At 29.4% G+C, this 11,216-nt stretch overlaps 1 protein-coding gene across 1 annotated transcript; it reads right to left on the bottom strand.

Annotated features, from left to right (window-relative positions):
* Positions 1–6,678: 6,678 nt before the first annotated feature.
* Positions 6,679–11,142, bottom strand: LOC111041636 (serendipity locus protein alpha). Its single transcript, XM_022325960.1, has 11 exons — positions 10,841–11,142; positions 10,588–10,761; positions 10,234–10,497; positions 10,016–10,153; positions 9,734–9,911; positions 8,507–8,709; positions 8,261–8,447; positions 8,041–8,199; positions 7,659–7,907; positions 7,422–7,582; positions 6,679–6,759 (listed from the first exon to the last, which is right to left on the bottom strand). The coding sequence occupies exons 1-10, from the start codon at positions 10,949–10,951 to the stop codon at positions 7,431–7,433; spliced, it is 1,815 nt and encodes a 604-aa protein (XP_022181652.1). The 5' UTR covers positions 10,952–11,142; the 3' UTR covers positions 6,679–6,759; positions 7,422–7,430.
* Positions 11,143–11,216: the final 74 nt, after the last annotated feature.

The following is an 11,216-nucleotide window of genomic DNA, read 5'->3' as shown; positions in this document are numbered from 1 at the left end:
TTTTTTAGTGTATGAGGCAGAGTCCTAAGGGATGTATGTATAACACATAATTCGATAAAAATCACTCATCAAAATTAATAAAAATTTACGAAAATTTAGGAAAACAAAATGTACACAAAATTGCTATATAGTATATACATATGTATATATATATACACATGAATATATTTATCTATTTTTCTTAACTTTTTGAGAATAAAAATAAAGTAGGTTATGCGGCTATAACACGATATCACGATAACAGTGACGCCAACATTATATTTATAGCCTCTTTGTCTTTATAAATTGCAATGAGCATAATACGTACTATTTTCATTTTTCATAGACATAAAACAATTATAAATCCCTATAAACCATTCGGAAGATAATAATAAACTGAACTGAATTGATTTTATAGATCGAGCAAGATCTCAGATGTCTACCATTCATAAGTAACAACACTGTTTAAACAGTTTTCCATGTTTCGATGTTTGTGGTTTTGGGCGCTCCCAGTCCAGCTGGCGCTCCCACTAAATAATTGTTCTTCATTAAATGTTACCATAGACCTATACCGACATACCGTGTACCTATTAGTTACCATCCCAATTCAAGTCTCAAGATACGCCATACGTTGCACATCCGTATTCCATTGATGTTAAAGAATGGATAGTTCACATTAATAAAATAGAGCGTATTGTGCCTGAATGGGGAAGAGAAAGACTACACTTTATCCTTAGATCATATTATGGGTTACTTTACCATACACCATTATTTTTTTTCAAGACTTTTGTAGTTAACTATACTGAAAACGACAGTGTGGTCAAAATTTGGCGGTCGGACTTACATGGTTTCGAAGTTATGGTCTGACGAAGTCCACTATACTGTGATTTTTACGCATTCGAGCATCGTTCTAGTTTACTGCGCCTACTCCTAATGTTTATGTTGTTTTTTTTTTTGAAAACACATATGTACTACAACGAGGTTTAGGCCTTAACTACGAGATGGTGCAATCAGAATTTGTCAGCCGGACAGTCTGGTGGTGCTCAAATTCCCGGGAATGTAGTTAGTAACATAATAAGTTTTTAAATATTGATCAATGGGTTCGGTGTTAAATTAAACTTGTAGATGTAAATGATCGAAATGACAAATATTTTTTACCAACAAATATTATGGCCTACAGGAGAATAATAAACTTAACTATGTAATACACTTAAATTTCATTTTAAAATTTGAGTAATATAACTATATAGTGACGGCCTTCGGTTAGGTTAGGTGACCGGCCCCAGTCGCTAAACTTGAGGTCCTCCGGAGTTCGGACCTATATAGCCCCCAAGGCTAAAATGGTTGGGAGGAGGCGTACTTGCTCTTCGGGCCGATGGATGTCCTAACAAGTAGACTTAAGTTAAAGTAAAAGAAGTGTAGAGGTAACTTCAGTGACCCCCCTACAACTGCCGGCTCCGATAGCCAGACTCGATGATCAATTAATTATTAAACTAATATAACCATAAGCATATAACGGCTCCGGTTGTTCCCGTATGACACTCTTAGATATGAAAATATAAATATAAATACTGCAATGCGTATAATTCAATTCGGCGGACACCAACCAATGTTACCTAACCTAGTATATTTTTTTTTGTAATAGTGTTTTACATACTAGTCATACTACGGTAATAGAGTAGGTAAACGGAAGTTCCTATGTCCCGCAAAATTCAACAATTTTTATTTTTAGTTTATATGTAGGGACTGCTATATAAAATAAAGCCAATTTTCCATCCAACTTATTGCTTATTAATCAAATCCTACCTCCCAAATCGTTACTTTCAGGTCAGAGTCGGCACATCCTTTTCTGGCTTAGCAAAGATTAATGCAGGTGTTACACAGGGGGACATCGTTTCTCCTCTATTATACAACATATACGCTGCCGACCAACCCATCTCTCCGTACACAACTGTAGCGGAGTTTGCCGATGACAATGCTATTATTTCTATCCATGATAATCCTCACATGTTTTCCCTCAATCTTCAATTCCATCTCGACCTCATGGCTGATTGGTATAAAAAATGGAGTATCAAAGTTAACCAATCCAAATCGCTTCACGCTACCTTCCTCTTCTTCGTCTTCCTCCTTGTCCTATGATATCTCTAGACAATATTCAAATCCCTTCCCCTCAATCGGCTAAATACTTAGGTTTGACAATTGACCGTTGACTCACATGGTCACATTATATTAAAATTAAAAGGCTCGCCTTAAATTCACGTCTCCGCATCCTCAAAACTCTAATTACCAAAAACAAACACACTCAATTAAAAACTAAACTCTTAATTTATAAATCATTGTTTAAGCCTATGTGGACCTATGGTCTTCAACTCAGGCGCAATGCCAAAAAATCCAACACTAATAAAATTCAAACCTTCCAAAATAACATCATTCGTAAAATCACAAATTCTCCTTTTTATATTTCAAACCTAACCTTACACACCGACCTAAAAATTAAAACAGTCCACGAAGAAGCAGTAACCTTTTACTAACGTTTCCACTCAAAACTCCCTTCTCATACCAACCCCCTCATTTCAAACATTGCCACCTTCACAAATCCCGGGAATCCTCCCAGGAGGCTCAGAAGGAAATGGTGTAGAGATCTTCTCAATGAATAATTAAAGAAGCTTTATACATTAAAAAAAAAAATTATCAAGTAAGGGTAGTGTAACCACTGGGTGACTCTTCCCATCACGTTTTTATGTAAATACTTTCTAATATCACATATTCTTATTGTCCCTAAAAGAACAGATTGTATATATCTTATATAAAATAAAAAAATAAAAATGTATATATAAATGTTTAGTTACATTAAAATATTTAAAATCTACCCCTCCACGACCACAAAAAGCTTCAAGTCCGACGAAAAATTCTAAGGGGTGGGATGACTTGGACGAATTGAATAACGAATGGTTAATAAAATATATGAATATTACTTACTATGACATCTGCTTGTGAACAAACCGCGAATAAAACAAGGTCGTAATTTATTTATCAAAAATTAAATTATTTTATACAGCAGTGAAGTTGCTCTGCTGTAAATCAAGTTGTACGATGTACCTTTTCAATGACTATAGTGGACGGGTTGAACTCAAAAATAATGTATTCTACTTCTACTTAAAACAATTTTAAAAGGAGATGGTTTCAACCTCTATTTCTAAGTATGTTTACTACAAGTCATTTAATTTTCTATTTTTATGGGTACTATATAGTTGTATACAGTATATTTTGAATTAACTTTTGCCAAAAACATGGTAGATATTTTACTATTATAATTTATTTTTATCATAATATATTATTGTTATTCACTTATAACTCAGTATTAACAACTGACATATCGTATAAACCTATCGGCTATCACCTGCCAATAAAATAATTATTATAGAATACCTAACCATCGGAAATTAATTAAGGAAATATAAAATTAAAAATATTCTTGAATAGCTAAGTCTAAAAATATCAAAAAATACCTAACCAAAACAATCAAAATGGATACATAAATTATTATTAATTTCGTGCTCGATAGTATTCAGAGAAAATATTTTACTTGGAATTTTACAAACTAGTTGGTATAGTCAGTACTTTGAATGTGATGCATTATGTAGAGGCATTCAAGCCAGGGCATAGACGAGTTAATGTATTAATTTTAACTTTTTAATTTTGATTTTCTTTAAAAATGTTTAACTGAACTGATTTTTATCGATATAAACTTAATGAATAACGAATTACTTTCAATCAAATCTAAGTTAGATTAATTTATAAATAACTAAATAATTAATTTAATAAAATTAATGTTAATGATATCCACAAGGGAACTTTGATTGGTACTATAGTGACAATCCCGCCGGCCATAGTCATCGGCGTTAAGAAAGTGACGCGCCCATCATCGCCCAGTGAACTCAAAAGTGCACGCAATAGTGCAACCTTAAGTGGTGGGAAAGGACCGATCCTCCAGGTTTGGGAGTTGAGAGACATGCCGACAACCTGTCCTCTTTAAAAAATTTACTGTTGTGAATCTTCTACCAATGCCTAGGAAATATGATAGAAACAGAAACTTCGCTGGAAACCGGAACGGAAAATATGAGATTAAGATCGGAACATGGAATATTAGAACGCTATACAAACCAGATGCCCTCAGAAACATAAATAGTGAAGTAGAAAAGTATAAAGTATAAACTACACATTGTAGAACTACAAGAAATACGCTGGCTCGGATATGGAAGTGTGCAAGCAGAAAATGCAACAGTATTCTATAGTGGCAAAAAATCTAATAGACACGGGAAAGGAGTAGGATTCGTAGCAAATAACACAATTTTACTGTGTATTAAAATATTTTAACCTGTTAATGAATGTGTATGTTACATCCGTGTAGCAGGACGCTAATTTAACTTACTTGTAACTAACTACTACGAACCAATGGAGGACAAAGATGAAGAGTGATGAGAATAATATAGTGCCTTTTAAGGAGAGATAGAAAGAATATATGATTCCATACCAAGACATTGAATCAAAGTGATAGTTGGAGACTTTTATGCTCAAATAGGAAAAGAGCTGATGTTTAGACCGACCATTGGAAAAAAAAGGCTGCATGATACATTCAATGATAATGGAAGCAAATTAATCAATTTTGCAATCTCTAAAAAGCTGGTCATAAGTAGCACATATTTCTCAATGAAAAACATACACAAGCGGATAAGCACAGACGGAAGAACAAAAATTCAGATTTATCATGCCATTATAGATAAACGTCATTAATCAAGCATTATAAATGTGAGTACATACAGAGGTGCAGATGTAGACTCGGACCACTATCTAGTGATAATGAAATTCTCCCTCAAGCTTTCAGCTAAATAGAAAAGACCAAACAAAAAAGTAAGAATGCTAAATTAGACAGAGACAAGATCAAAAGTGATGCTCAGATTAAAACTTTTAAACGGAAAGTAACTATGGAACTCGCTAAACATAATACAACTTAACATGATGTTGGAAAAACCTCAACTTCAACTTGGAAAAAATCAAAGAAAAGCCACTGGTTCAATGATAAATGCCAAGAAGTGATTAAAAAACGCCAGGATACAAGAACAATTGTAACACAACACCGGACTAATAACGTGGAAAACTGTATAAGATTAAGTAAAGCAGCAAATAAAATAATATTATTACAGAAAAGAATTGCTTAGAATAGGTTAGAAGAAATAGAAATAATCAAAAAGACCCAAAATTATATTTTGAAAAGTGCAAATCTGTTAAGGAAGGAACTATTATGAAAGAGAACCGGCAATCTAATTTCTGATCCCAAGATGACTATGGAAAACTTCAAAGAGTCCTTGATAATCTTCTTAACGACAACACAAAACAAAATACCAGTTACAGTCCATATGAAAAACTAGTGTATTAAATAGCTGAACTAGAATTACCCGAGCCCAATATGGTGAAATTGAACTAATAGTGAAATACTTAAAAAAAATAACAAAGCACCATGGGAAAATAATATAAACCAGGAACTGCTCAAAATTGGGGGGAAAAGATTTTTTTAAAAATTCTTCATTACCTTATTTTGAGTATATAGAAGAACAAAAAATAGAAAATGACTGGAACACCCTATCTTGTGTTCCATCTTTAAAAAAAGTGATCCAACATGGTGAACTATAGAGGGATAGGCTTTCTGGACACTACTTACAAGGTTCTTTTCACAGCTGTATTTAACAGGATAGAAAATTATGCCTCGGAGATAATTGGTGAATACCAATGTGGCTTCCGAGGAGATAATTGGTGAATACCGATATGGCTTCCGAAAAGGAATATTATGAATATGACAAGGACTTATACATGATTTTATTGAATTTAAGCAGGCTTATGATAGTATTAACAGGAATCAACAATGGATAGCACTTGAAGATTTTGGTTTCCCAAACAAATTTGTAAGACTAATTAGAAATTGTAACTCAAACACTTTCTGTAGGGTGCGGTACTTCAACACAATTTAAGGTTAAGAATGGACTAAAGCAAGGGGTTGGGCTGTTTCCCACACTTTTTAACCTAGTCTTAAAAATATTAATTAGAGAAATGCAAAATATTAAGGAAATGGAGATACTTGAAAGGAATACTTTGTTGGCATACGCAATGACATTGTTATTCTTGGAGAATCTAAAGCTGAGTTAAAACAAAATATATGATTGTAACAAGAAAACCGACAGTTATGCAGTCTCAGGGTTGGACAATACTTATTTGGACAAATTGAAAATCTTAAATATTTGGAGGTTAATATAAATCAAAGAAATTACATGCACAATGGACTGCTGAGACTTGGTTTGGAAAATAGAGGATATAAAACAATTAGAAGCGTGTTGTCATCAAGGTTATTTTCAAAAGAAATTAAAACAAAGCTTTATTTAACCCTACTTACACCATATTGCGATGTCCGCTTGTGAGACCCAGGCGACAACAAGAGGCGTTGAACTAAAAGATATTTGATCCCACACTAAACCTGAAGTCAGGAAGTCATGAAAGAAGAAAAATTGAAGACATTGAAAGCATTTTCAATGGACCCACCATACAAGCTCAAAGTATGTATAATAAGGTCCAATTATGGCATTTCTAGTAATTCAAACTTCATTTCACACTACAACTATTTATTATGAGAACAAAATAAAAGTATTATTAAAAATGTAAATTTAGTTTATCTATTCATTCTTTACATTACTTAACATAAATTTGAATTTTTTTCTTCTTTATTTAATTCTGAAAATATTATATAATATACTAAATAATAATACTTAAAAATTAATAATAATTAATAAAATTAAAAATATATTAAAGCTATTCTCAATGTTTGTCAATAGCTTTAAGAGGACATGATACCTGCATGTGTTGTCTCTGTCTTACAAGTGCGTAACATAGCAAATTGTACACTCAGCAGAACACGTGTAGCTCTGTTAATTTAAAAATTAAAGTGAATTGGCCTCTTATAAAATCTAAAGGTAAGATTATTATCTAGGCAACCTCATAGGTTTTTTATTATATTTTAATTTTAACGCGAGTTATGAGTATTTTAAAATTGTAAATTTTTATACACCTTAAAATACTTATAACTCGCGTTAAAATAAAAATATAATGAAAAGCCTATGAGGTTGCCTGGATAATAATCTTACCTTTAGATTTTATAAGAGGTCAATTCACTTTAATTTTTTAATTAACGGAGCTACACGTGTTCTGCTGAGTGTACAATTTGCTATGTTACGCACTTGTAAGACGGAGACAACACATGCGGGTATCACGTCCTCTTAACATTTAATACAAAGTATGATAAGATTATAATTGTTCATGTTAAATTAGACAACTAATTAGATATTCAATTAAATCATATTTGTAACAATTTGATTTTTAATAAATAAGTATCTTACGTTTTAACATCATTTCTCCACACTTATAATCTTATTATTAACATCTTCTAGATCTTGTATTCTTGCAAGAGTGTCAATACCTATTTCTTCCCATATATTTACTGTATTTTTATTATCTTTATTGATATCGAATGATTCAAGAATAAAGTTATCTAAAATCTCTACCAAACATATATGGTTACATTATTATTTCTTATAACTATTTAAATATTATTCAATACATTTTAAAATATTTACTTGTGAGGTCCATTGTAACAATATTATCATAGGTTGTTTCATTAGCTGAAGTTAAGCAATTATAATCTTGATCACATAGTTTTTTTGAAGTTTTACGTTCTGACTTATTGTAGAATGATTTTTGTGCTTGAATAGTTGTAAGCAACAATTTTAGATCATCATTATTATCAAGGTTATCATTTTGTAACAAACTTGGGGAGGATTGTTTTGTTTTAGATAAAATATAATATGTGTTTTCTAATTCAGACACTAAGAGAACAAATAATCAATAAATTAGAAAAGGATATATATATATATATTCAAACGTTCAAATTAACTAAAACTTTAACATACAACAATATGAGAAGTTAAAAATTTGAAAACCAATTACTATACTACTTACAACTTTTATCATCCAGTATATCAGAAATTATAGTTTGAATATTCTTCAAATATTTGTTAACAATTGCACATCTCTTTAGTAATTTATTTTTAGTTAAATCATTATAACTATGATTTGTTTTTTGATTGTAGATTAAACATGCATTATACTCTTTCACAGCTAAAATAAAACATTTCAGTATTACATAATTTATACAGATATATCTAAAGTATATTTTTACCATTTTTATACTGTTCGTAAGTTGTAGAGAGTTCTTCATTTTCAAAAAGAGCCTTAGCAAATATTTTTTCAATAAACTTTGAAAAATTAATCATTCCATTTAAAAAGTATACATATAAATCCATGTTGGTACTTGGATCACTCTTATGGATAGTATCAATAATATTCATTGAAGTTTCTATTGTTGTCTAATTATAAACATAATAACTATAAATTAGTAATAAAAACCAAAGTTTAAAAATATTACTTGAATGAATGCAAAGGGATCGACGATTTTGTCAAGAAGATTTTGTATTTCACAAATTTCACAAACCCAATGGTTTACAAGGAGTTTTAAAAATGTTTTTTTTACTAATGAAGTTGGATCTAAATAAAACTCAATAATAGCTGGTACCATATCACTGTCCAAAAGTTCCAAGCTTGATATACACGATTTTAAAGGAATAACATCTAAATAATTTATAAATTTATAAATATTAAAAATAATTGTACTAAATAAATACAATTAATCTAGGATCAGTCATAAAGTAGAAATATGACTAAAAAAACCTTGCACCAGTATTTAATAACTAAATGTCTGTCAACTAAATAATTCAATATTTTAAAATGGTGATTATTATACATCATTATTCCAAAAAGTTTTTAATTTTTCAAAATATTTTTTTATATCTTAGTATTACTATTAGTTTTAATTTTTAAATGACAAGATGTGTGGTACAAGAGATCCTGTTGAATTTTGATCTACTATAACACCCAACTATACTTTAAACACGTATATAAGCTATAACCAAAATTTGGAGCTTGTAGCGCTTATTATTTTAATCATCAAAATAAGTGCTTAAATACTTCATTCTTAACACTTAAAAATATTAAAGTTAGCAAAAACTATTATTGACATAGTTTTTTTTTGTATATTACCATTAAATTTTCTCTCTTGCCTTTTTGAATATTTAAACAATTTATATTATACTTCTTAAAGATTTTCTAACAATAATTTTAATATTTTAAGAATAACTGAGAACAAATTGATTAATTAGGCCAATGAGAAGATAAGCAAGAAAATATGAGTCTTGGTGTTTATTACTAAAAAATGATTTATAGTTCCAACATCACTTTGAACAAAAGCCAGTACAACTTGAAATTAACTAAAGTATCTAGGTTTATGTCAGTGGCACATGTCATCATAAATCATATCAAAAATAATCAGAATAACTGGAAATAAACATTTTTTTTAAAAAACCATTGAAAAAAGCCAAAACACAATATCAAATTTGATAATTAAATGTGTTGTAAGTGTAACATGAAATACAATTACATCATCGCTTTGCTAGATTTAATGCCAAACCATAAAAATAAGCAAATTTTATAAGACCCGAATCCTGGTGTATAAAAAATAATATTTTGAAAAAAATTCCTTTTTTTAAATAGTGTACATTTATTTTAAAGAACTAATGATTATTGATTTATAACTTACATTCATCGTTTTTACAACAGGCCACAGAAAATAGTCCAACCTGAATTAATACGTCAGTATATTTATCCAAATCACTAATCATATTAGATAAATCTGATGAATTTCTAAGTTGAATGTCAACAGAATCTGCACACTTTTTAACCAGTTTTTTAATAATTACAAATGGATCATTAAAAATCTAAAATGTCGATAATACACAAAACGAATGATTTGTAAGAAATACAAAATACGTATAAAAATTGCTAGTATTTATTTCATAATTTACATACTATAATACTATACCTTAAAAATAAGATGCAATACTGATGTATTAATTCTTCTTTCAAGGATAGATAATGAAGAAGATAAATAATCAAATCGGAAAAAATTATCAGTTTCATTAATATTTATCTCTTCAAATTGTTGAATCGCTTTTAAAACCTTTAATAATGAGAAAAATTGATTTAAATATTAGAATGTTACATATTTGTATTATTGTAAATATTTATTATTTTTATTACATGTTTAGATGAAGATGTTATTTCTAAGTTGTCTATTTTATCCGCAACTTTAGCAATAGTTATAGCTTGAAATAAAATTGTATTGATATTCGGTTTAATAAGTTCATAATTATCTCTATTGTTTAACACATTTAAAACAATATTCATTTGATCAATGAATTTTCCTGGATATTCATCTACGTCAGTGAAATCTATCATTTCTAAACATTCTTCCAACTTATAAAAACATTTTTGAATCCGCTTGATTATGTACTTGCTTAAGACCTAATATGAATAAATGCCAGTTCTAGTATTATTAATATATGATATTTAATAAATGTACATCATACATGTATACAACAAAATCATACATACCTTTTCAAAGTTTAGAACAGTATTTTGTTCTGATATTGTTGTTTCATATAAAAGGAGACATTTTCGAATTTGACTTAAACATACACAAAGCATGTAAACATTTTTATTTTTGAATGTTTTTAAAAAAACTTGAATAGATTTTACAAATTGAAGAAGTGGTCCATTTATTAAATCCTGTAATTATTTGTATTGATAAAAATTAGGTATACTTAACTAAAATACTAGAACACTAAATATTCAGTTACCCACTTACTTTGAATATTATTTTATAAAATGAATCATCAAATTCTTTTTTCTCAATATTACCTAAATATCTTGAACACTCATTTAAAACTATATCAATTTTAAGACATAAATCATCCATTATAATATATAATCAGAACTAAAACACGGAATAGTTTAAAGTGAAAATTGTAAATAAGTAAAAAAATGTTCAAAATTGTATGCGATGCAATTATGCAAATCTCCAATATAGAATACAAAAATCTTTTTAGAATTTTCAAAATTTCAAATAACAATTTACTGTAGAGCAGTAGTGACTATATAGTGCAGTTGCAATAATAGTCAGTTACGATTTCAAATAATTTGATAACAGCGGAATGCATGATGATCACGGTCTAAGGACTAAG

This window comes from Myzus persicae, unplaced genomic scaffold (assembly GCF_001856785.1).
Source record: "Myzus persicae strain clone G006 unplaced genomic scaffold, MPER_G0061.0, whole genome shotgun sequence".
Classification (NCBI taxonomy): domain Eukaryota; kingdom Metazoa; phylum Arthropoda; class Insecta; order Hemiptera; family Aphididae; genus Myzus; species Myzus persicae.
This window is presented reverse-complemented; position numbering and strand designations above follow the sequence as displayed.

Coding starts and splice junctions, on each gene's coding strand:
- LOC111041636 (XM_022325960.1), bottom strand. CDS start 10,951: ATGGATGATTTATGTCTTAAAATTGATATAGTTTTAAATGAGTGTTCA. Junction 10,498..10,587: donor CTGTTCTAAACTTTGAAAAG/GTATGTATGATT, acceptor TATTCATATTAG/GTCTTAAGCAAGTACATAAT. Junction 7,908..8,040: donor TATACTGGATGATAAAAGTT/GTAAGTAGTATA, acceptor TTGTTCTCTTAG/TGTCTGAATTAGAAAACACA.